This window comes from Puma concolor, chromosome D3 (genome assembly GCF_028749965.1).
Source record: "Puma concolor isolate L17-30 chromosome D3, mPumCon1.1.hap2, whole genome shotgun sequence".
Classification (NCBI taxonomy): Eukaryota; Metazoa; Chordata; class Mammalia; order Carnivora; family Felidae; genus Puma; species Puma concolor.
This window is the reverse complement of record NC_141678.1, coordinates 19495648-19522906: the sequence shown is the minus strand read 5'-3', so window position 1 is coordinate 19522906 and position 27259 is coordinate 19495648. Positions and strand designations below refer to the sequence as shown.

The window sequence follows — 27259 nt, the reverse complement described above, 5'->3', positions numbered from 1 at the left end:
ATCTCTACACCCAATGTGGGGCTTGAACCTACAACCCTGAGATCAAGAGTCGCATGCTCTACTGACTGAGCCAGCCAGGTGCCCCTTAAGAAAGATTTTTTGATTACATGTGACACTGCATGCAGGTGTTCACTATGCCTAGGTTCCTACTACAAAGTGTAATGAATAGGAGAGAATTTTTACCAAAAACACCAATGTCTATAGTGATGATGTCCCTGATAATAAAGAGTTCAGGGGCGCCTGGGTGGCTCAGTTAATTGAGGATCTGACTCTTGATTTCAGTTCAGATCATGGTTTCCTGGGTCATGGGATCAAGCTCTCCATCGGGCTCTGTGCTGAGCAAGGAGACCTCTTAAGATTCATTCTCTCTCTCTCTCTCTCTCTCTCTCTCTCTCTCTCTCTCTCTCTCCCTCTCTCCCTCTCCCTCTCCCTCTCCCTCTCCCTCTCCCTCTCCCTCTCCCTCTCCCCCCCCTCTGTCCCTCTCCTCTGCTTATGCACCCTTTCTCTCTAAAATAAAATAAAAAAATTAAAAAAGAAAGTTCAGTCCTGTCAGTGGAGTATTTTTTAAAACTCCATAGGTTATGATTTTAGTATTGCTTTCTGTTTCTCTTTCCATTAGCTTGCATGTTTCGACATTTATTCCGTTTACAGTTCTACCATGTGCCAGGTGTTGGGACTGTGAAGTTACCACATAGCTTCTGACTTTGAAGTGTTTCCAGTCTAGTGGTCAAGTCAGATGTGTAAAGAAATTTAATAGTGTTGGCACTAACAGTCAAACAGTTGGAACACAGAAAGGATAGGATTCTCCTGCAGTGGGGGACAACTGGTAAAGTTAGAATATTTGTCTCTAGATACCAGTGCCTTTTCTGGTGCTTAAGCCAAGAGAAAGTGCTGAGCTATCAAAGTAACCAACTGTGATAGACTTACTTGGTGGCATTTACCAGTGTGGCACCTCCTAAGACATTTCCTCTTAAGCATGGGTTTTTGAGCAGAACCTCCAAATAGAATGTGACTTCCCATAAATTTCTCGTTCCAGGGGCACCAGTCTTGACTGTGCCTTCACATTTGCATACCCACTGTATCTAGAATGGTACTTTGCATATTAGCGGTACTAATTAAATGTTTACAGTGAATGTGGAATTATATGAAGAAAATTTATATTATGCAAGAACTAATTTGAGGAGTATTAATTTACTTTATGAATATACCACTTATTTTATAAAAAGACTTTCCATAGAATTCATGTAAATAGCAGCTCTCCAGGGTATTATATAGATAATTAGTAAATCTGTAAACATTTTTCTAATTCACCACTTTCTTAGAATTTCTTCCAGTGTGTAAAGTAAGTTATCTTTCATAAAGAGTTTAGTTTAATAACCCTTTTGATTAAAAATTCACACTTTATTTTTTTTTTAATTTTTTTTTCAACGTTTATTTATTTTTGGGACAGAGAGAGACAGAGCATGAACGGGGGAGGGGCAGAGAGAGAGGGAAACACAGAATCGGAAACAGGCTTCAGGCTCTGAGCCATCAGCCCAGAGCCCGACGCGGGGCTCAAACTCACGGACCGCAAGATCGTGACCTGGCTGAAGTCGGACGCTTAACCGACTGCGCCACCCAGGCGCCCCGAAATTCACACTTTAATAGTAGTCAGTGTTATTTTGATTGGTTATGAGCCAACAATGTGCGTGTTTCTAACAATTGATTTTACTTAACTTTTTGTTTCAGAATTTAGACACTGAGGAAGGAAGCAATCCAGAAATTGTGATTTAAATTTGGTATTTTCCATAGAAAGTAATATTGGTTAATACTTGGATTGAACATTCTTTTTTTCTTTTAAAGTTTTGTATTAAAAATAAAGTCTTTGGGCAGGATGACCTTTTTTTTTAATGTTATATTTAAATTCCTCCTCCCTTTATATTATTCCTTTTGAACACAGCTTTAAGAATAAATATTTAAACTTCTGTGCTCTTTTCAGATACAGTTAAAAAACTCCAGGACCAAAAACATGACATGGAAAGAGAAATCAAGACACTCCACAGGAGACTTCGGGTAGGATAAATCTTCATGTATTATCTCATTAGAAAACCTAGGTTTCTGAAAGTTGAGTGCCATGTAGCCTGTGACTGTGTTAGCATTCATCTTAAGCTTCAGATACGGTTAAAATACTGATCCCACTGGGCTTTGGGCAGAAAGTAAATGGCATCATTTCAAGTTGGGATCAGTGCTAGATTCTGGGTAGAAGAATCTACTAGTAATTTATGAGTGGTAATTTTTAAAAGATGGATTTAGAAAGCAAGTGTTATATTTTGGAAAGAAAGTTTATAAGCTCTTGATTAGAAAGTGTCCCAAGCCAAGCTGTTTCCATTTGGGTTTTCTGTCTTCTGTGGATTTGATCAGCTTGCCAATAGCAGTGCCACTCTGATGCAGATTGGGGAAGCTCATCTCATAGTTTGGGTCCTGCCTCAGTTACTTAGGCTATATTCATGGTGTCAGAAATTGCTTTGGGGTGATGGATGCTGGGCCTGGGAGTGGACAGCTGTGGCTCTGGTGGAGGAGACGCCCTGGGGCGGGGCAGGTTGCCCACCCAGCCACACCCGCATCCTCCATGACTGTGGGAAGCAGCAGATCATACAGTTCCTTAGCTCCTCTTTTTGTATGATTTTGACTGCCTAGTTTGAGTTTTGTGTTTTTCTTCTGGCTTCCTCTTCCTTTTCCTTTACTTTTGATTTTTTTTCCTGTTAGTTTTTGATGTCAGGATATTTATAGTTTTTCATGTAAAATCTTTCAGTATGGTTCACATACCATTTATCTACCTTCTTCAGCTTTTCAGAGGTAAAAATGCTATATAAATTTTAAATAATGTGTTTATTTTCATAAGACTTAGAAACTTGCATAAGGAAGGGAGGCTTGACATTATTGTCATTCATACTGATTGAGCACTCGTGCTTGATGCCTTAGCAGACAGATCAACTAGAAAACCTTTTCCTCATTAAGAATAAGTTTACTACTATTAATTGTATTACCTGTTGCCTGTTAGAAATGGTAATAGCAATTCTCTGGGATTTAAAAGAAATTAATCATCATTTAGGACAGTGCATTACAGTCTGAATCATAAATACATTTTATTGTTTTTATAAGTTTTTATTACTTTCTTTTGGAAATAAAAATTTAGTTTTTTAATGTAGGAAGAATCTGCAGAATGGCGGCAGTTTCAAGCTGATCTCCAGACTGCTGTGGTCATTGCAAATGACATTAAATCTGAAGCCCAAGAGGAGATTGGTGATCTGAAGCGCCGGTTACATGAGGCTCAAGAAAAAAATGAGAAACTCACAAAAGAATTGGAGGAAATAAAGTCACGCAAGTATGTTTTAAGAAGCCAATTGTGCGCTTATGTTTTAATAGAGAACACTTAAATCCCAATTTTGTGATGTGGTATTACGGAAAGAATGTGGGGGTTGACACTAGTGTGACTGAGTATGGATGCTAGTAGGAGTTACTCAGCTTTCCTGGCCTCGTTTTATGACACCTGTAAAATAGCACAGCCTATATGGATCTTTCAGAGCTGTTGGCAGTGTCTGTAATCAATAACTCTGAAGGGGCCAGAATGGTACCTTATGGTCTCTCCTTTCCTGTATCCACACACTCCAGTACTGTTACTTTTCTTTAGATTAATAGCCTCTGATTAAGGATGTATACTCTGGAAGCAGACAGGCTTGGCTTCTGTCCAGTTCTGCCACTTACTGGCTGTGTGTTCTTGGTCAGGTCACTTAACTTCCCCAAGCCTCAGTTTGCTCATCTTTAAAATGGAGACAGTACTGCCTGCTTTACAGTATTGCTGTAAGGTTTAAAGGAGATCTGTCTATACAGTGCTCAGGGCAATGATGAGTATACTTTAATATTGTTAGAGATCCAAATAAAGAATGCAAAATGAGTTTCTCTCCATCACTCAGCTTGAGGAGTTTTCACTTGTTGTAATGTTTATAACCATCTAGATCTCTATAGTAGTGTTTTTTCCCACCTAACATAGAGGTCATTGGAAACCCATGTAAAGTATTAGATGAGATGACATTTGTGATATGCTCTGAGTTCCTCAGTGAAACTCCATCTAATGAGTGGAGGAGGGGGGCAGTAGTTTTTATGTTTGAGGATATTACTAAGATTTTGATAATGGCTGGCTGAATCAGTAGAGCATGTGATTCTTGATCTCAGGGTCGTGAGTTTGAACCCTACTTTGAGCATAGAGTTTACTGAAAGAAAAAAAAAAAGAATTTGATTATGCATTACTTAAGTAGACAGAGGAAAAAATATAGAAAAATATTTAACAGGATATCATTGAAAAGCTATCTTGTCTTATTGTTGCCTAGCTCTAGTGTATGACCCAGAGAAAAGTATTACTAAACCATTTTTCTTTGGCTTCCTTAAGCAGAACGTAGAATGAGGTGGAAGAGCATTGTTTCTCTATTGGTGTAAAACTCCTATTACTTTACCTTTTTTCTGTGTACTATTAAATGAATGGTGTAGCAGAAATGTTTCATTCTAAAGCTAACCCGAGTAACTGAAATTCTTTTCTTATAGAATCATTCCATTGCGTCCTGAAGATGTCTTTGATGTAATAATTTTACTAACTTTTGGTCCTTGAGTATATTCTTTGTAACATTCCATGTGATGAATGGGAAGTATACATAAAGCACTTGGCACTCTGTCTGCTATATACCCAAGTACAAGATTGTCTCCAGGAAAGCTTTCTGTGATTGTTTTTTTTTGTTTGTTTTTTTTTTTTTAACATTTATTTATTTATTTATTTGGGACAGAGAGAGACAGAGCATGAACGGGGGAGGGGCAGAGAGAGAGGGAGACACAGAATCGGAAACAGGCTCCAGGCTCTGAGCCATCAGCCCAGAGCCTGACGCGGGGCTCGAACTCCCGGACCGCGAGATCGTGACCTGGCTGAAGTCGGACGCTTAACCAACTGCGCCACCCAGGCGCCCCGTCTGTGATTGTTTTAATTTGAGTTTTTTTCTGACTGGCAAACTATGGGTATTCCGATTTGGTGGATATTTCTTGAAGACGAATTAAGAGAGATTGTCCATGTCATTTCAAGGAAAACAGCTGGTCATATTTGTTGCCAGTGCTAAAATGTGGGCTTTCAAGTGAATGTTAGGATTTGGGGAAACTTGTATCCACCGTCGCAAGCTTGTCAGCTTCCCATATTTAAAGAGTTTCCTGATGAGATCACTGGGGATATAAACAAATGTGACTTTTAAAAAATAAATCCTATGATGACAGATGTCAACATTTGGAAAATTCAGGTACCTCAGTGAACACTGAGTATGACCAATGCATGATCTTACACAGTCACATATGGGTAAAAATCTATTTAAAATGTCAGGTAGACTAGGAGATTTTTATTTTTTTAAATTTTTATTTATATTTATTATTTTTCAATTTACATCCAAGTTAGTTAAAATATAGTGCAATAATGATTTCAGGAGTAGAATCCAGGGATTCATCCCCTACATATAACACCCAGTGCTCATCCCAACAAGTATCCTCCTTAAAGCCCCTTGCCCATTTAGTCCATCCCACCACCCACAACCCCCCAGCAACCCTCAGTTTGTTCTCTATATTTAAGAGTCTCTTATGTTTTGTCCCCCCTCCCTGTTTTTATATTATTTTTGCTTCCCTTCCCTTATGTTCATCTGTTTTGTATCTTAAATTCCACATATGAGTGAAGTCATACGGTATTTGTCTTTCTCTGACTAGCAAATTTCTCTTAGCATGATACACTCTAGTTCCATCCACATTGTTGCAAATAGCAAGATTTCATTCTTTTTGATCGCCAAGTAATACTCCATGTATGTATGTATGTATGTATGTATGTATGTATATATGTGTGTATATATATACACATGTATATATATGTTGTGTACACACACACACACACACACATATATATCCATTGTTTATCCATTCATCTGTCAATGGACATTTGGGCTTTTTCCATACTTTGGCTGTTGTCGATAGTGCTGCTATAAACATTGGGGTGCACCTGTGTCCTTTGGATAAATACCTAGTAGTACAATTGCTGGGTCGTAGGGTAATTCTATTTTTAATTTTTTGAGGAACCTTCATACTGTTTTCCAGAGTGGCTGCGCCAGTTTGCATTCCCACCAGCAATGCAAAAGGTTCCTCTTTCTCCACATTAGGCTAGGAGATTTTTAATGGACAGAATAGGAAAAGTTTATTCACATGGTTTCAAATTCCACATTGCACCTAACTTTTAAGTAGCCACCACTTACTACATTTTGGTATGGTATCAAGGAAAAAGTCTCAGTTGTCTAAAAAGCCATAGTTATCTATTTTAATATCATTAAAACAATCTTTTCCAGCTACTACTATCTGTGAGGCTTGTTCTTTTTTATTTTGCAATAGACTGAATAGAGAAGAAATGAGAATCTAGCAGTCTTCTATTTTGTTTTAAGTTTATTTTTTGAGAGAGAGAACATGTGCGTAAGCAGGTGGGGAAGGGCAGAGATGGGGGAAGGAGAGAATCCCAGCAGGCTCCACACTGCCAGCACGGAACCCAGCACAGGGCTCAATCCCATGACTGTGAGACTGAGACCATGACCTGAGCCAAAATCAAGAGTTGGATGTTTAACTCACTGAGCCACCCAGGTGCCCCTAGCAGGTGCCCCTAGCAGTCTTCTATTAAGTCAGCTATCAAAGAGATATGGAGAAGTATAAAAACACTGCTGTTCTTCCTTTTCCTTTTTTTTTTTTTTTTTTTTTTCGTTTTAGAAAAAAGTTGTTTTTCATGAAAATATGTCATATTGATAAGTCCTGGGTTTATTTTTATTTTTAGTTCGTTAAATATTTTAAATATGTCTTAGTTTAAATTTCCATTACGATAAATGTCAATAGATATAAGCCACATAAAGAAAAGCTCTTTGGGATCCTCAGTAATTTTTAAGAGTGAAAAGGGGCTCCAAGACCAAAAAGTTTGATAATCACTGTTACAGATTCTTTGTTAAACCTTCTGAGCATGAGACCCTGTGGTACATCTGGAGGAGAAAAACTGTCAGAAGAGCTAAGTGGCTACCAAAATTTCCCAAGGTCTGACTTTGTTTTTGTCCACCTATAATCTTACTTGATAGTTTTATGACATGCACAAACTCTGCAACTGAATCTCATTACAGATGAAAACTTTTGTCAGCTCAGTGAATTAGAGCTGGCCAGAAATAAAGTGTAATTGATTTTTTTCAGTGACTCATGATCCATCACACTGAGCATCTCAGAGACTCATGTTACTAATATGGGGCCCAGGCTTTTTTTTTTTTTTTCCTTTGTAGAAATCTATTTGGAGACTGTAGCAGATTTTGTTTGTTTTAAAGAATATGAGCTTTGATTTCATTTCTTTGTATTTCCATGTCTATGCATGGCATATTAGATCCTGCTAGTACAGATAATCCATGTGTACTGGTGAATTCCCAGACTCTTCAAAGCTGGACATAACCTTGAAATCCCCAGTTCTGAGTCAAGATATTTGGCCAGTCCACTTCCCATTTTACTGCTAATTGATTACTGATGTCCTCACCTTACACTTACTCAGATGAAAATGGATTCTGATGGTTACTTAACCTATTTAGTATAACCTGATATAAAAATTTTAATGTCATTTCCTGGAATTTACCAAGCAAATGAGAATATTAGACTAGGTAATTTACTCAGCTCTATTGATAATGTCTTTTTAAAAACTGATACTTTTTAGTGCTTTTCAGTAGGGAGGGGAAAATGTGTATTTGCTAGTATATGTGTAAAAACTCCCTGATTTCAATATTGTTTTCAGGCAAGAGGAAGAGCGAGGCCGGGTGTACAACTACATGAATGCTGTTGAGAGAGATTTGGCAGCCTTAAGGCAAGGGATGGGACTGAGTCGAAGGTCCTCAACTTCCTCTGAGCCAACCCCAACGGTAAAAACCCTCATCAAATCCTTCGACAGTGCATCGCAAGGTAATTTCTTATACCCTATGCCATGGGCAGGCAGTCATTGTTCACTTACCATCAATTCTCTGGCCTGGTTTGATTTTCTTTACCATCCTACTCTCTAAGCCTCATCAAATTTCATGTAGTATTAATGAGTTAGTCTTACAGTCAGGTGACTTTAGCAGGAGACTTAGGGTCTGTTCAACTTCAGACATCTTGGTCTCAGGCCTGGTCTTAAGATAGTCTTGGGATTTTGAGTGTCTTCTCTGTGCCTAAAATCTTCCGGATGTATGAATTCAGCTCTTTCCCTTCCTCTAAATTCCTATAAGTCTATAAATCCAAAGGCCTGCTTGACATTGACACTCAGGTATCTCCTACACATCTTCTGTCCAAAACCACACTCTTGTCCTTGAGCTTCAGTCTTTCCCCTTGTAAGTGGCAGCACTGTTCTACCCAGTTAATTAAGCCAGAAATCCTCCTTCCTTAAATCCTTTTTCTTTCTCACCTCCATATGTCGGTCTAGCCTCTAGCAGACACATCTTTGTTCTGTCTACTTCTCTCCATCTCTAGCAGCACAATCAACTGCTAGTACCAACCACCATATCTTCTAATTTCAGTTCTCTCCATTTCATTTCATGACAAAAAGATCTTTTTTTTGCTTAAACTCCTTTAGCTGCTTTATTATAGTTAGAATGAAATACAGATCCCCAGATGCCTACGTGGTCTGACCCTGCCTTCCTCTTGCCTCAGTTGGATCACTCTTCCCCTGCTCTCTATACTCCTGCCTCACTGGACTTCAGTCCAGAAATAAGTCAGGCTCCATGTCACATGGGCTCTTCTGTACCCAGAAGCTCATTCTTCCTACCTTCAGATGCCTGCCTCCTTTTCATCTCTCTAATCCTCAGCTCTGGGAAAGGGAAAAAGATGTAGTTTTTATGTTTGCTTATTTATTTTGAAAGAGAGAGTGAGCACAAGCAGGGGAAGGGGCAGAGGGAGGAGAGAGAAAGAAAATCCCAAGCAGGCTCTGCACTGTCAGCCTTAGCCTGACGCGGAGCTCCATCTCACAAACCATGAGAGCATGACCTGAGCTGAAATGAAGAGTTGGATGCTTAACTGACTGAGTCACCCACGCACCCCAGGGATGTAGTTTTTAAAAACAACTAAATGGGGGACACCTGGCCGGCTTAGTCAGTAGAGCATGTGACTCTTGATCTCAGGATTGTGAGTTTGAGCGCCACGTTGAGTGTGGAGATTACTTAAAATCTTAGGGCTTCTGGGTGGCTTAGTCAGTTAAGTGTCCAACTCCTGATATCTGCTCAGGTTGTGATTTTGAGGAGGTGAGATTGAGCCCTATGTTGGGCTCTGTGCTGAGCATGGAACCTGCTTGGAATTCTCTCTCTCCCTCTTTCTGCCCCTTTCCCACTCACTCACATGTGCTTGTACTCTCTCTTTCTCTCTCTCTCTCTCTGTCTCTCTCAAAATAAGTAGACATTTAAAAAATAAGTAAAATCTCAAAAAAAAACCCAACTAAATATAATGTGTCGTAAAATTTATATTTTCTTCTAAAAATTCTTTAAACTTCATGATAGGCTTTATTCTAATTCACTCTAATAATAGAGTTTCTATAATCTATGTTCTATGACTATACACAAATCAGTTTTCTTTGACTTAAAATCAGAGCAAAAGTCACTTGTATACTCACACACACTGTTGGTACAGATGTTTTGGAGGACAGTATCTTCCAATTTAAAATGCCATATTCAGAGACTCTGAAGTTCTCATACATAATACTGGAACAAGTTTATAAAGATACATAGATACAGCTATACACACAAAGTTTTCAATGTAGCGTTGTTTGAAAAAATGGAAAACCTGAAAATTGCTTATGTGCCCATTTAAAGGATTAAGTCAGTTATGACCCATTAGTACAATAGAATACTGTGCATTTTTTAATAAGGATGAGGTCAATCTCGAAGTACTGATGTTAAAATATGCCTGCAATACTTTATAGTAAGTTGCAGACTAGTATTGTATAGCGTGATTTTGTTTTTTAAATACATAGATTTTTGCACTAAAAGTGCAGAAAGATGCACTTGGAACTCTTGTTAGTGGCTACCTCTGGGTAATATGACGGACTAAGATGAAAGAAAGACTTACAAAAATCTATTCTTCTAAAATGAAATAATAACGGAATGTCTACACTAAAAGTCATGCAGTTATTCAAAATATTGATGAAACGAGCTCTAATGCAAAAAGATGATAAATCTGCTTCTATACTGATCTTTTTGAAAAAACAATATTATAGGGGCGGGCGCCTGGGTGGCTCAATCGGTTGAGCGTCTGACTTCGGCTCAGGTCATGATCTTGCAGTTCGTGAGTTCAAGCCCCGCGTTGGGCTCTGTGTTGACAGCTCAGAGCCTGGAGCCTGTTTCAGAATCTGTGTCTCCCTCTTTCTCTCTGCCCTCCCCCACCCCCCCCCTCTCTCTCAAAAATAAATAAACATTAAAAAAAAAAAAAGAAAAAGCAATGTTATAATAAAATATATCTAAGTGACTCAGCAGTTCCACTGCTTAATTATATGTGCAAAACAAGTTAACATAAGTATTCAGGTAGTTGTACACAAGTGTTCATGGCAGCACTTTTCACAACAGCCAAAATGTAGAAACAACCCAAATGTCCATTAATCGATCAGTGGATGAACAGAATATGGTGTGTCCATCTGATGGAATATTATTCAGCTATAAGGAGGAATAAAAGAAGTACTGATACATACTACCATGTGGAAAACATGCTAAGTGAAAGCAGCCAGACACAAAAGACTTCAGGTTGTAAGATTCCATTTATAGGAAATAGGCAGAATAGGTAAATCCATAGAGACAGAAAGCAGTTTGGCGGTTGGTAGAGGCTCAGGTAGAGATCAATGGGAAGTGATTGCTTAATAGATACTGAGGTTCCTTTTAGGGTAATAAAGATGTTTTATAACTAGGTAGAAGTGATGATAGTTACACAATCTTGTAAATATACTAAATACCATTGAGCTATACATTTTAAAATTACTTTCTATTATGTGAATTTTATCTCCTTAAAAAAAATGAATCTAAAAATAGCGTTTAAGGGACGCCTGGGTGGCTAAGTCGGTTAAGCATCCAACTCTTGATTTTGGCTCAGGTCATGATCTCATTCATGGTTCATGAGATCAAGCCCCCACATCGGGCTCTGAGCTGACAGTGCAGAACCTGCCTGGGATATTCTCTCTCTCTCTCTCTCTCTCTCTCAACATAAATAAACTTAAAAAGAAATAGCAATTTAAATATAAGTGCTTGGCTGCCTTAAAAGGTCCACAGTGATCTACAGTGATCTACTTCTTCATCTTTTCTCACTGTGTGATATGTCTGATTTCATTGGTTTGTCCTGTTTTGTATTTAATTTAACTTCAAATGAATAACCATTTTTATGCACCCTCTACCAGAATTTGTACCAAGCCCAAGTATCTAGAAGTGAGTAAATTATGAATCCTACTTTTGAAGAGTTTAGTTTAGAGAGGGAGACTGACATGCGAGTGAATAATTACACATCATGCATTAAATGCAGACCAGAAAATACTTGTGAAGTGATGAACTCCACAGGAGAACATGAGAAAAGATGAATAGGAGCCCAGCGTTCCTTTGTTTCTCGTTTTTGTTTTCCAGTGTTCCTTCGTTGAATGTGCATCCACTGTGGGTCAGGCTTCTCACCTGATGCCTTTATGGAAATACTCCTCTTGGGTTTTTTGAACTTGAATTTCATTGGCTTATGGAGCTCTTTAACTACAAAAGTTAATTAAATGGCAAAGATGAAATGACTGGCATAACCAGGGTTGAGAATCAACGCAAGGACTCTGAGGAACAGGCAGTCCACCTAGTGTCAGGAGAAGCACCACCTGCTAGGCACAATTGTGTCTGTGTTGTGGAGGTTAGATGTCAGGACGGTTTCCAGGGGAGCCAGAGCATTGGATAATTTGGGAACCTTTCAGGGGAGACCAGTTATGAAAGCGTCCACTGTACGGTGATACACTCAGTATTTGTTTGTTTTTGTAGTACCAAACCCTGCTGCAGCTGCAATTCCTCGAACACCTCTGAGTCCAAGTCCTATGAAAACCCCTCCTGCAGCAGCTGTCTCCCCTATGCAGGTAAGTGTCCATGACCATGTAGGCTGTGAGGACCTCAGCACTTGAAAGTCCTCTTCACAGTCATTTACAGTTACGTTAGGGGGGCAGTGACAACCTCATGAGGGATGTACTTGGAATTGTGAAATGTTGTAAGTATCCTTACATTGAGATAAATTATGTAAAGGTCAATTGTGTTGCTCTTCTGAAAGTCTCCAATAATAGCAGTAGCTAACAGGGGTTGAGTAATTGCTGTGTGTTCTACACTGTTCCAAATGCTTTATAATGTGAATTCATTTAATCCTTAAAACAGCTCTATTGAGTATTTGGTACTGTTCTTACCCCTAGTTTTCACATACAGAAACTGAGGCCCAGAAAGGTTAAGCAGCTTGCTGAGGATCATATAATGAAGAAGTAATAGAACTGGGATTCGAATAGCATGTGGCTCCAGGGACCATTTCTCTAAGTAGAAGCTGTAGTTGGCATGTCTGAGTCTCTACTATATAACAAATCACTTCAAAGCTTAGTGGTTTAAGACAGAAGTTGTATTATTTTTCGCATTTCAGTGTTGACCAGGCAGTTCTTTGCTGGTTTTGCGTGGGCTCACTTCTGCAGCTGCATTTAGCCGTAGGGTGGTCTGGGGCCTGGGTCACCAGGGATGGCTGGGTCACTCTCTCCATGTGGTCTTTCCTCTCAGGTTCTTTCATGGTGCAGTGTCTCAAACTCCATGAAGGTGAATGTGGAAGTTAGCAAAGCCCCTTAAGACCTAGTCTTGGAACTTGGACAGTGTCACTTCTGTCCCATTCTTTTGGTCCAGCCAAGTCATAAAGCTAGCACAGATTCAGAGTGGGAGGGTTCTGCACAAGGCATGAATTCAGAAAAGTGTGGTTCATTGTGGACCATTTTATATCACAAGGGTATTGCTAGCACAAGGGCATTGCTAATCCATTATAGACAAGTCTCCAAAGTTGCTCTTCAACCACTGTGGAAATGCAGACCAGAAGCAAGACAGATGGCTATTGCTCTGTAGTGCCCAAGAGGCCCTCTCACTGTGCTCTTGTTGGTTAGCTACTTTTGGAAAGAATGGCTCTGGTGGAGTTTTTCCACTTAGGTGAGAGTAGCCAAAGAAAAAATGGCCTTCAACCTAGTACCCTGTGATACAGGGTAGCCTTGGCCATAGGGTTTGGGAGCATTTTATTTGTGAGTGGAGACTTTTGTTCTGTGTTAACTATTATTGGCCATGTATTTTGCTAATGAATACTTTTTTTTTTTTTTTAACTTTTTCTTGTGTGACGTTTGGGGTAAAAGTGCACTCCTGCATTTGTAATGCTGCAAGTTAGTGGCTCTGTATTTGCATGTATATAGAAGGTGTTATGCTCTTAATTTACAAGAAGGCAAGGGAATTCCATATCCCATCTATAGATGTAATGCTTTTTTTTTTTTAATGTTTATTTTTTTTTTATTTTTTATTTTTTTTCAATGTTTATTTTTGGGACAGAGAGAGACAGAGCATGAACGGGGGAGGGGCAGAGAGAGGGGGAGACACAGAATCGGAAACAGGCTCCAGGCTCTGGGCCATCAGCCCAGAGCCCGACGCGGGGCTCGAACTCACGGACTGCGAGATCGTGACCTGGCTGAAGTCGGACGCTTAACCGACTGCGCCACCCAGGCGCCCCTTTAATGTTTATTTTTGAGAGAGAGAGAGAGACAGAGTGGGATCAGGGGAGGGGCGCACACACACACACACACACACACACACACACACACACAGAATCTGAAGCAGGCTCCAGGCTTCGAGCTATCAGCACAGCCCAGTGTGGGGCTCAAACTCACAAACTGCGAGATCATGACCTGAGCCAAAGTTGAACGCTTAACCGACTGAGCCAGCAAGGTGCCCAGATTTAATGCTCTTTATGTGCTCTCTGTTAATCACACTTTTTCTAAAGACCTCAAGATACAAATAAAAGCAAAATAAAGGTGCAAAGTATAAACTTCAAATAAGGTGAAGTTTCTTTAAATGGTATATGTCAGTTGAAATTTAATGTGCAAAGCATGACTTTGTAAATCTTTGTAAAGATAGGAGGTAAAAGATCTCTGTAAGTTGAAAAAGTTAATAATTACAAGTCCCATTTAGTAGCTTTGTAGTCCTTGGTTATTTATAGTTAGCACAGTGCTTCTCAAACCTAATTGTGCATAAAAATCATAGATTCCTGGGCTTCATCCTAGTGAATGAGAATCTCTATGGAATAAGGCCCAAGATTGGCATTGTTAGTTTCCAAAACTCTCTGAGTGGGAATTCTTCTAGCTGTGCAGGAGTGGCGGCCAGATTGCTCTGCCACCCCAAGCAACTTGAGCACTGGACAAATTATAGGAAGCAGTTATATTCAGACACATACAACAGGCAGTACAAGACTGTGATCCATGAGAACAAGTTAAGAAAAGTCCTGCTTGGGTCCACACGTGTCCTGTAGGGAGGTTTCAGATGGTGGTACAGGGGAAATGAATCCAGATAGAGCTGGGAACCGGGAACTAGTTGGGTCTGAAGAGACCCAGATCAGCATTCAGGAAGAATGAGAGAGCTAGAATTTGCAGGGCAGAGGACCTGGGAGAAGGGAGCTACACAGAGGAAGGGTCTAGAACTCTGCAGAGGCATCCCTGTGAGTCTTTGCTTAAATGCCAGTCACAGGGTGAATTCTCACAAGGCTGCATGAACAATTTTCAGGAAATAGAATTACCAGGGAGCTGTTAAGCAAACACTTCCCATAGTTCACACAGGGCAGGGAGTCGTTTGAGTTGTCACTGGTCACCATGGAGAAATCTTGCAATACTTGGAACATTCATTAGAGACCCCTAAGGGGCACACCATGAAGTAGAACTAAATAGCAGCTCTTGAGTAAACACTATGCTAGACCTACCTTAAAAGACCTTAAAAATAAAGCTCAAAAAGACCTAGGAGATCCATGAGTAACTGGGGTACTCAACCTCTCAAATACTTCTCAGTGACTTTCACCTCCTGGTAGTCACACTCTTATGGAACCATGTTGGCTGGACTTCCTGACTCACTTCTGATGAATAGAGTGTGGCAAAAGGCATGGGATGTCACTTACAAGGTAAGGTTATAAAAAGATTAGCTATGTCTTGAGGACCCCTCTTGCTAACTCTTAGATCTAGTCACTCCAGTGAATAATTTAAAATTGAAATACTGGGGCGCCAGGGTGGCTCAGTGGGTTAAGTGTCTGACTTAGACTGGGGTCATGATCTCACAGTTCATGAGTTTGAGCCCCGTGTCGGGCTCTATGCTGACAGCTCAGAGCCTGGAGCCCGCTTCGGATTCTGTGTCTCCCTCTCTCTTTGCCCCTCCCCCTGCTCGCACTCTGTCTCTCTCTCTCAAAAATAAATAAACATTAAAAAAAATTTTTAATTGGAATACTTAGCAATACATTTAACAAAATACTGTGCAAGATCTGTACAGTGCAAAGTATAAAACATTGCTGAGAGAAATTAAGTAATAAATGGAGAGATATATTCATGGATTGGAAGACTCGTTGTTATTATCTTACAGTTCTCCCTTACGTTGATCTGTAGATTCAGCACAATCCCAATGACAGTCCTGCATGCTATTTTGTAGAAATTGATAATAAAAATTTAAATTTATATGGAAATTCAAAGGACCCTGAATATCCAGAGCATCTGGGGGATAAAAAAGGAAACAAATTTGGAGGACTTATACTACCTGATTACAACACTTACAGTAATCAAGACAGTGTGGTACCAACCTAGTTTGTTTATTTATTCATTTTTACAAAGTCTTTATTAAGCTGGTAAACTCCCCATCCCACAAATAACTAGAGTACCAGAAGTTGCAGTTATTGACGTAAGTTTAAACATAGACATTAGATCAGCAGAATAGATAGAAAATCCAGCAATAGGTCAGTTGATTTTCAACAAAGGTGCCCAGGTAATTCAATGGAGAGGGATAGCCTTCCCAACAAAGGATTCTGGAACAGCTAGAATCAACATGGGGAAAGAATAACCACAACCATTACCTCAAGGCATGTATAAAAACTGAAACTGGGGCTCCTGGGTGGATAAGTTGGTTAAGTGTCCGACTTTTAATTTCAGCTTAGGTCATGCTCTCACAGTTCATGAGTTTGAACCCCGCATCGGGCTCTATGCTGACAGTGCAGAGCCTGCTTGGGATTCTGTCTCTCTCCCTCTCTCTCTGCCCTTCCCCCATGGTCTCTCTTTCTCTCTCAAAATAAACTTAAAAAAAAAAAACAAAAACAAAAAAACCTGAAATTGACTGTAGACCTAAATGTACATGCTAAAGCTACAAAACTTCTAAATGAAAACATTAGAGAAAATCATCCTGACCTTGGAGAAGGCCAGGATTTCTAATTTAGGACACAAAAAGAATGAATTATAAAATGAAAGTAATAAATTGGGCATCAATATTTGAAACTGCTCTGAGAGATAATTAAGAAATGAAAGACTGGAGGGGTGCCTGGGTGGCTCAGTCAGTTGAGTGTCTGACTTCAGCTCGGGTCATGATCTCACAGTTTGTGAGTTCGAGCCCCACATTGGCCTCTGTGCTGACATCTTAGAGCCTGGAGCCCACTTCTAATTCTGTATCTCTCTCTCTCTCTCTCTCTCTGCTCCTTCCCCGCTCATGCTCTGTCTCTCTCCTTCAAAAAAAAAACAAAACAAAACAAAACAAAAAAAACATTAAGAGATGAAAGACTGGGGAGAATATGATTGCAATACATTTATCTGTCAAAACACTTGTATTCCAAGATGTATTTGTCTTCTTGATCGAAGACAAACCAGTAAATAGCAGACAAAAGATTTTAACGTTTATTTATTTATTTTTGAGAGAGAGAGAGAGAGAGAGAGAGCGCCAGAGAGAGGGAAGAGGAGGGGCAGAGAGAGAATCCAAAGCAGGGTCTGTGCTCGAACTCACAAACTGCAAGGCCACGACCTGAGCCAAAGACAGATGTTTATTTATTTATTTTTGAGAGAGAGAGAGAGAGAGAGAGAGAGCGAGCGCCAGAGAGAGGGAAGAGGAGGGGCAGAGAGAGAATCCAAAGCAGGGTCTGTGCTCGAACTCACAAACTTCGAGACCACAACCTGAGCCAAAGACAGATGCTTAACCAACTGAGCCACCCAGGTGCCCTGCAGACAAAAGATTTTAAAAGTCCCTTCCTAAGAGAAGATACACAAATGGCCAGTAAACACATGAAAAGATGTCCAACATCATTAGTCACTGGGAGATAAAAATTAAATTTACAATAAGATCCCATTATGTACCCTTTCAGATGGCTAAAATTAAAAGACCATATCAACTGTTGATAAGGATATGAAGTTGAGCCGTGCATACTTTTCTCCTGGGAATATGAAATAAGTAGTTTGATGCTCACTAGATGAAAAAAAAGACTGGGGAAATAAGCATGACAGAAAGGACAGAGATGTAAACACCATGGACTGTGTGAAAATAAGTAGTTTGGTGGTATTTGAGCATTACCTAGAGATGGCAGGAGATGAAGCAGAGGAGAGAAGGTATAAGATCAGAGATGGGGAAGCCAGTGGGGAAGCCACTGCAGTGGTGCTGGATCAAGATGACGGGTTGTACTGGGGCAGTTGTAGTAGGAGCACATTTCATATTTAGCTGATTGGTATGTAATATTTAAGAATTTTCTTTAAACAAAATAATGAGATCACACTCAAAATACCAGGGGTCAGTGATGTGGGGAAGGAAAGTATGACTATACAAAAGTCATGGGAGGCATCCTTGTGGTGATGCAAATGTTCTCTATCTTGTGTGTATCAATGTCAGTATCCTGGTTGTGATATTATACTGTACATGTTACCATTGGGGTAAACAGTAATGGGCACATGGGATATTTCTGTGAATTTTTAAAATAGTGTATTGATTTGCATTATATGCCTGTAAGTGTGTGTATGGTTAGTCTTATTATAATCATGTGGAAAGAATTATGCAAATTCATAACTAAATATTTACTCTCTACAACATTGACTTTATTTGTGAGTCCCAGCTCTAGATTTAAGCTAACTTTGATACCGTTTATCTTATGATTTCAGAGACATTCTATAAGTGGTACAATCTCTGCATCCAAACCCTTGACAGCGCTGTCAGATAAGAGACCAAACTATGGGGAGATCCCTGTTCAAGGTATATCTGTCACAGTCTTTCACTTTCGCTATTCATTTTTTATTCTTTAGACTTTTTTGGCTAAATAAATTTTGATTTTCTTTGTTCTTGACATTATTTCAACTGATCTGGTATATATCTTTATCAGAAGTTTACTAATTATATGTCTTAGTTATAGATGGGGAGATTAGTTATTAATAAATGCATCTTGGAAGACAGCTCTCTCGTAGCATTACAGTAGGCAGTGGAGGGTCCACACCATTACTGGACACTTTGTTTTCATAGTTCTTCATGGGGTACGTACTGGCCTCTGCATTTTATAGCTACTAAAAATGAGGTTTCAGAAAGTTAAATAATTTAACACAGGTTAACATAGTTCATGAATAGTGGACCCAGGCAGCCTGACCAAAAAGCCCATTCTTTCAACCTCTGTATTCTGTATTACTGTCCACAAGAGGAAACTGAGACTCTGAGACATGAGGTCCAGAGAAGGTCCATTCCTTTGTCCACTGGTAAGGGGTTTGGCCATTTTCACACAGCTTGTGGTAGAGCCAGTACCAGAACCCACATCTCCTGCCTTTGGAAGTGAGAGCTCCTTCTCTTATCTACACTGCCTCTTCCTGTATGGTGCTGAAGTGCACTGGAGAAATGGTTTCTGGCATTGGGGATGGTGCTGTGAGATGCAGATGTCGGACTTCTTTTGCGGTAGGCATGGATGTGCTCAGGGGTGCACATCCCTCAGGAGCCTGGAGCTCTTCTCACTGATGCATGCTGGACACCTCCATGTGTTTCTCTGCACATTTTCTTGGTTGTGGCAGGTAGCTTCTAAGCGTGAGACTACAAAGTTTCAGCAGTTTTGGGGAGGAAATAAGCAGACTTGAGAGAATTAACCCTTTAAAGAACCCAGAGGATGCTCTATGGACTCCATGGAGCACCTGGTGCAGGAGGCATTCCTTTTGGCAATGGAACTGGCCCTTTGCAGCCAGTCTTCAATGTTCAGATGAACTGGTTGTGCCCATATTTAGGGACAATGGAACACAAGATGATGCTGCTGCTCCCTTCCCTGTACAAAGGCTTGCCTTCTACCCCTGCTTCTTTGCCCTGGTGCCTTCATCAATCATGACTTGAGGTCTTTTCTCCTCTCAGAAGGTCCTTTTGTTAATGGAAAAAAGAATAGAAGGTATCAAGTCTCTGTCTACATCTTGACCATGTTCTCACCCTTCCCTCCCAGATGAATTCATTAAGGATTATGTATGTGTAGAGTGCATATATCATCAGCCTCGTGTGTCCTGGCCATTGACTTCTTTGAGGCTGTCTTCTCATCTGTGAATTGGAAATAATCACAAACTTCTTAAATCTCTCTCTTCCCGGGCTCTTAAATCCACTCTCCGTCTTTCACCCTTACCATTCCACCAAGGTTGCTTCTGTCAAGGTTGTCAGTGATGTTGTGGTTCTAACCTCTCAGTCCTCATCTGTTGTGAACTGTAGGCAGCATGTGGCCCTGTTGAGCACTCCCTTTTCTGGGATATTCTTTTTGCTTTCTGTGATGCCCATTCCTGTGTCTTCTCCCTCCCTCCCAGGCTGCTCATCCATCTCCTGTGCTTGCTCCCCTTCCATGACCTGTCAGTGGTGGTGTGCCTCTGAGCTCAGTCCCTGGGCCTCTCTTCTCTCTCTGTACTCACGCTGTTACTATATTCTTTTTCATGGCTTTAACTGTTATTTGTCAAATGGATATCTCCAGTCTGTTTCTCTCCCCTAACTCTAGACTCATCTATCCAGTTGCCTATTCAATATCTCCGTTTTGATATTGAATGCTCTCAGACTGAGTGTGTCCAGTACAAGATTCTCGCATTTCCTAAACTTGTTCTACCTGTAATCTGTCTTCTCCGTCTCAGTTAATGGCAGTTTTATTGGAGTCATCCTTAACCCCCTTCTTTATCTTAGACCCCATATGTGAGAACTATGTGGCTTTTTTTTTTCATGATCAAATCCATTTTTTAATTGGAGTATAACTGACATGTAACATTGTATTTGTTTCAAGTATACAACACAATGATTCGGTATTTGTATACCTTACAGAATGATCACCACAATAAGTCTAGTTACTAGATACCATCTGTCACCATTACAAAGTTACAAAACTGTTTCATTCTTTTTTTTTTTTTTTTTAATTTTTTTCTTCAACATTTATTTATTTTTGGGACAGAGAGAGACAGAGCATGAATGGGGGAGGGGCAGAGAGAGAGGGAGACACAGAATCGGAAACAGGCTCCAGGCTCTGAGCCATCAGCCCAGAGCCTGACGCGGGGCTCGAACTCACGGACCGCGAGATCGTGACCTGGCTGAAGTCGGACACTTAACCGACTGCGCCACCCAGGCGCCCCAAAACTGTTTCATTCTTTAGGAAGCTCCATTGGCTCTGCATCCAGATTCGGAGCATTGCTCTTCCCTCTACCACCATCTCCCTGGTCAAGCCACCATCATTTCTCACAAGGGTTCTGGCAAAAAGATTCTTAATCCCCCTCACAGTCTATTCTTAACCCTTCAGCCAGCGTAATCTTGAAAAATAGAAATTGTAACACGTCATTCTACTCAAAACCTTCCCCTAGCTCCCCATTTCTCTCAGAAGAAAAGCTAGAGTTCTCTTAGTGGTCTCTAGGCCCTCCCAGTGTGGCCTTGGTTGCCTCTCTGGCCTTCCCACATTTCTCTCTCAGTCACTCTACTCAGCCACATGGGCTTCCTTGTGCTCCCTGGGCACTCAGGCACACTCTTGACTGAGGAGCCTTGGGCTGGCGTGTCTGCTGCTGGAGTGCTCTGCTGTGTGTCCGGACAGCCCAGTCTTGCCTTCCTTCAGTTCAGGTGAGGTGTTGTAGTCTCACCTCAGCTGGACCCTGCATGCCATACTTAAAATTATAAACCACACTCTCCTTCACATGCCCTTTCCAGGACCCCTCTTCCCTTTAAAAAATTTTAACTTAGTACTTATCCCTTCGGGCAGGCTACATAGTTGACTTGTCTGTAACTTTTATTGTCTGCCTCCTCCCTAAACCGGGAGGTCCGTGATTTCAAGGATTTATGTCTGTTTGGTTCACTGAAGTATCTCAGCACTTGTTACAAAGTACTGGGCTCTTGATAATAAATTGTAAGATGAGTGAATGAAGTTAAAGCCTGTAAAAGGCTTGGCATAGATTTTAGTCCACAGTAAATGCCCACTGTTAGATTTTATTACTATTATGTGTGAACTTAATAGCACAAGAGGCTGAGAAGGATGGCTCTTTATTGTCTGAGTACAAGATTTTAGTTCATTGCAAGGCAACCAAGGTCTCTAGAATTTTGCTTAGCTGCCGGCAGGTGGTTGTGAGAAAGCATCACTACACGTTATGTTTTGGGCATCTATAAGCTGCAGGCACTTAGGACAAAAATAGAAGCCAAGGGTTCAGGAGCACTCCCACTCAGCTGCCTGTTGCATGTGCCCTAGTTCTATCAATAAAGTCTGCAGTCAGCGCCAAGTTCAGTTGGAGCCAGGAGCCACGATACCACAGCCTTTGAGAATATGTATAAAATAACCCTGGGCCAGTGACAGGCCTATGGGAGAGACCCCTATCTTTAGAGCCTTGAGGTGATCCTTGGACACCAGAAAAAACCGAGTCCCCATGTCACAGTTGGAGAAAGATGGGGATGCCCCATGCTGCAGTGAGAAGTGACTCAGGGCCTTCCAAGCTTCCAAAGGCCATGCTGAAGCTGACCATGGGAGCCTTCTCCCCTTTCAGCAGCTACCTTCCCAGGCTCTTCTTGATCGGCTCGCAACTAGGCAAGGTTTACTGGGGAAAGCCAGCACCTGCAGTGTTTCTTGAACCTACTTGTTGACAAGACTTACTTGAGTCGTTTTGTAAAATAGGGAATCCTGGGCCTCACCTCAGATCTACTGCCATATACTCTCTAGGAAAGGGAGCTTGGAAACTTCATTTTCTTAAGCACCCCAAGTAATTCTGGGAAAGGACAAATTGGGGAAATTGGGTAAAGAATATTATTTAGTTTTTCCTATTAACTTGGCTTTTGTGGGTACAGAATGGGGGTGTGGAAGGTTGGTGGGCCAAGGTTATTGACACAGACTAAATGTGTTAAATGCCTCCAGGGCTCTTTTGAATGCAACATTTCCCTGGTTCTCCTCATTTTATTATCTGGTAATGTATCAAATGATAATGCTATTGGGTATGGGGGTATGTGGTCAGTCTGTGTTAATTCAGGTCTCCTTCTCCACTTTAGACTGTGCTTCATGGGGCTTAGCTGAAACAGCGCAAATACAAGAGAGAGTGGGCAACATACCTAGGTGAATTTTTTTTTTTTAATGTTTATTTTTGAGAGAGAGAACACAAGCAGGGGATGGGCAGAGAGAGAGAGGGGAACAGAGGATCTGAAGTGGGCTCCCATGCTGATATTGAGCCTGATGAGGGGCTCGAACTCACGAGCCCGCGAGATCATGACCTGAGCTAAAGTCAGAAACTCAACTGACTGAGCCCCCAGGCACCCCTTTACTTAGGTGAATTTTATTTGAGAATTTGTTGATAGTGTGATCTTTTATTTTAAACAGTCATTAGAGAAAGAAACCACGTATAAAACAAAGAACAACTAGGGGGCTTGGGTGGCTCATTTGGTTAAGCATCCGACTCTTGACTTCAGCTCAGGTCATTATCTCATGGTTTGTGGGATTCAGCCCTGTGTTGGGCTCCACACTGACAGCACAGAGCCTGCTTGGGATTCTCTTTCCCTTGTTCTCTGCCCCTCCCCTGCTCACTCTTTCTCTCATTCTCTCTCAAAATAAACTTAAAAAAAAAAAACAACCAGCAACTAAGAACAACCAAGTGATTCTTGGTCATAAAAAGCCACCATGGTTATCCAAACTGTGATAAGAGAGTAGGATTTCTAGGCTCTCTCTTGAAGCACTTTTCTTCCTTGATGGTTTCTTTTATTATGACATAAATTAAAGAACAATGTATAATTTTCATTTTGAAAATTTCAGTGGCTTCATTACCAAAATTTTAAAAGGTGCTGCCTCTTGTTCTACTACACTTAAGTTAGAGAATTTGGTGTTTTTGTCAGTTAAGCGTATTATAACAGGTATAGGGGTTTTGTGTTTGCTCTATTTTAGCATCATGCTTATGTGTCAGTTGCAGAAAAATGTTTCAGTCGAGAAATCTTATCATAAATGGACTAATCAAATGCTGTTTGGTTGGTAATGTTGGTTAGGGTCATGATTGTGCCCCCTCAGTGACTCTTTGTAGATAGGATATGAGTTAGTGTTTATGGCCTAGTAAGCAGGAAAGGATAGATCTGCTAACCAGATACATGCATACAGGTGGTTGAAAAGGTGTTTACTGTCCCCACTTGCACAGTGATCTTATAAGGTCCAGAGTGTTAAGCAAAAGACCTCAGCTGGATGTTGCAGGTGGTTGGGGAACCTAGGTTTGCTTAGTATCAGGGTGACCTGGTGAGTGTCCTGTGTCATGGCTCAGATATTTGGTATCTGTGAAAGTTGATTAATCCAAGTGTAGTTATGTTCTGTAAAGAAATTCATACTTTATGAAAAAAAATTTTATTTTAGAGCAAGTGTGAGTGAGTGGTGGGGGGAATGGAGGGAGAGAGGGAGGGGGAGAGAGAGAGAGAGAAAGAGAGAGAGAATGAGTGAGTCAGAGTCTTAAGCAGATCCATGCTTAGTGCAGAGCCTGCCACAGGGCTTGATCCTGACCTGAGATCATGACCTGAGCCAAGATCAAGAGTTGGACACTCAAACCAACTAAGCCACCCAGGTGCTGCAAAGAAATTCATACTCTTTTTTTCTTTTTCTTTTTTTTTAATGTTTGTTTATTTATTTTGAGGGAGAGAGAGAGTGCATGTGCACACACAAGCCGGGGAGGGGCAGAGAGAGAGGGAGACAGAAAACCCCAAGCAGGCTCCATGTTGACAGCACATAGCCCCACGTGGGGCTCGATCCCACCACTGTGAGACCATGACCTAAGCTGAAATCGAGAGTTAGATGCTTACCCGACTGAGCCATCCAGGCGCCCCAAGAAATTCTTATCTCTTATCATCTTATTCTTAAACTCTTATCATCTGTTTAAATTGTATTACTTAAATCTAGAGATGTAAAAAAGTTTCAAAACACAGTATTTTGAAAACATTTATTTATGGTAAGGGTGCATATAATAAATGTGATACAAAGGAGGTTTTACTAGAAAGCCAAATCTTTGTTAAAAGTTATAGTCTCTTTTAAGTTAATATAAGTAAAAGCAAAAGAGCTTTCTGTTTACAAAGTTTCACAGTAATTTTCATTCTTCAGAGGATAGATCTAAATCAGATTCTGGATCTGATCCAGCCCTAGATCCAGCTCTAGCAGCACAATTCCTAGGGAAAATTCAAATAGACATACTACTACACTACCCTCTTTTATTTATAGTCTAGTGAGTATCTACCTATTCACTTTGAAACATTCCCCTTCTCCGCCCCTGCCCTTCCCTTCTTTTTCTCTGTAGTTCTTGGTATTTGTCTTGATAAACCAGAGTATCTAGGCTCATATTTTTTTCTCAGCATACTATTATGAAAAATTTCAAACATACAGAAAAGTTGGAAGAAATTATATAGTGGAAACCCACATCTTACTATCTAGATGCTATAGCATTTTGCTGTGTTCACTTTATCATATTTATCCATCCCTCCATCCATCTTTTTTTTAATGCTTTTTTTTTTTTTAATGCTTTTCAAGGTAAGTTGCAGTCGGTACACTTGAGCATGCAGTGCAATATTTATTTATGGTGTTCTCTCAGCCTTTAAACTCTTGAGATAAGTTTAGCCTTACAGAAGAGTTGGAAAAATATTACAGAACTCTCTTACACTCTTTCCCCAGCTTCCCTTATGTGAGCATCCTATACAACCATAGGGCAGTTATCAAAAATAAGAAATCCGTATCATTACAATATTATGAACTAAACTACAGACTTTGGATTTCACCAGTTTTTCCACTGCTGCCCATTTTTTATTCCAGGGTCAAATCCTGGGCCCCACTTTAAGACTTAGTTGTCTTACCTCCTAAAGTCTCCACCAGTTTATCAGTCTTTCTCTTTCATGACTTTGAAGAATACTAACCAGTGAACTTATTAGAATATCTCTCAGTATGGGTTTGTGTGGTATTTCCTTCTGATGGGGTTGAGGTTGTGTACTGTCGGGAAAGCACCCCGACAGAGGTGAGGTGCCCTTCTCAGGGTATCATCATATCAGGGGCACGTAAGGTCAGTACATCTTACTACTGGCGATGTTGGCCATGATCACTTGGTTAAGATGGTTGGCTGCTGGTAATTAATAAATATACTGTTCCTGTTTAAACTTTCTTTCACTGCTTTTAGCATCTGTTTGTGTATTTTGCCTGCAGTAATTATTACTGTGGTGTTCTATACCATGATTTTGTTTTCTTTCTTTCTGTAAGGAATTATTTATATTATTATATCTATTGTTTTATTTGTAACATTTATTTGTATTAGTATAGACTCATGGGCATTTATTTTATTCTTTGGGTTGTAATCTCTTACTGTTATTTCTTTTGTTAAATTATTTCAACTTGGGAGCCACTGGGAACTCTTTCACATTGATTCCTTGCTCTTTTGACACAGCCCCCCTCCCCTCAAAAGCACTTTCTTACTTTTGGGCACCAAGTGATCCAGACTTGTTCTTTTTCCTCTACTAGCTCTGGAATTAACCACTTCTCCAAGGATCCCTGCTTACTTTTATTAGAGAATAGTATTTGAAAACAAGATCTGGGTGCTGGCTTTTTGCTCATTGAGGTTTCAATGCCTCCTGTCCCTCTCTGGATGGAGCTAGGAAAACTTTGCATGTATACCAACCCATGTGTACATACACATATGTATTATTTCTATATCAAAAACCATGAGTTTGTGCTGATGTCTCTGACTCCCAAGCCAGCACCAAAGGGTGCATTCTAAGCTTTTTCCTATTCCTTATTTATACCTTCTTTCTCCCGACAATGAGAAACCTGGCTCTCATTATCTACAATATATTGACTTACTTGTTGAACCCTCCTGTTTGTATGCAGTAGTTTCAAAGTTGCTACACCATACCCCCGTGAGAAGCAAATCTACCAAAGTACAGTGCACACAGTTCATTTTGTGTTTAACCTTAGAGTATCCAGTCAAAACCCCTGTTTTCTTAAAGATACGTAGATCAGCCCCTTTTTTCATCACTCTCAATGTGGTTATATCATGCTTCTGTAATACAGTTAGGTTAATTTTGTCACAGTCTGCATTTTATCCCCCCCACCCCCCCCCCCCCCCAGTTCTGGTTGATTAAAAAAAAAATTGTATCCAGTAAAATTCATTCTCTTCTCTGCATTGTAGGGTGTTTAGCAGTAACCGGAGACATGGTTCTCACAGTTCTGTTTGTCTAATTTCAGCAGAGAGATCGAAACCATAAGCTAAAAACAAATAGGAAAGCCTAGTTGGTCTTGTATGTTTGTCTACTATTTCCATCAGAGACTTTAACATATTCATCATAGTACTTCAAATGCCCTGTCCAATAGTTCCAACATTCTGCCATATCTGAGTCTGGTTTTACTGATTACTTTGTGCCTTGACATAGTGAACTGGATTTACTGGTTTCTTTTTTTTTTTTCTTCTTGCTTTCTGTGTATGAATTCTTTATTGAAAGCTGGACATCTTGTATAGGGCAGTAGATTGTTTTCTTTTTTCTTTTTTTTTTTTTTTTTTTTTTTGCCTTGACACGGGCACCTGTCTCCATTAGTTGTTTAGTGTGGGAGTTTGAGTTAATCTGTGCAGGAGCTGGGTTGGGTTTGAGTTTTGTTAAGTTGCTGTGATGTCCTCAGTGCATAGCAGCCTTCCAGTTACTCCAGTAATCCTAGTGTTTAGAGAGGGGCTGGTGTTTGGGAGTTTTCTCAA

General features: G+C 40.4%; 1 protein-coding gene across 3 annotated transcripts in view; it reads left to right on the top strand.

Annotated features, from left to right (window-relative positions):
- Positions 1–27259, top strand: part of SPECC1L (sperm antigen with calponin homology and coiled-coil domains 1 like) — a 142861-nt gene that overhangs the window by 68062 nt on the left and 47540 nt on the right. For all 3 annotated transcript variants that reach the window (XM_086681977.1, XM_086681976.1, XM_086681978.1), the window contains 5 exons: positions 1979–2052; positions 3189–3364; positions 7850–8013; positions 12063–12154; positions 18230–18320. In XM_086681977.1, the coding sequence (XP_086538103.1) occupies positions 1979–2052; positions 3189–3364; positions 7850–8013; positions 12063–12154; positions 18230–18320 (597 nt within the window). The remainder of the gene's footprint in view (positions 1–1978; positions 2053–3188; positions 3365–7849; positions 8014–12062; positions 12155–18229; positions 18321–27259) is intronic.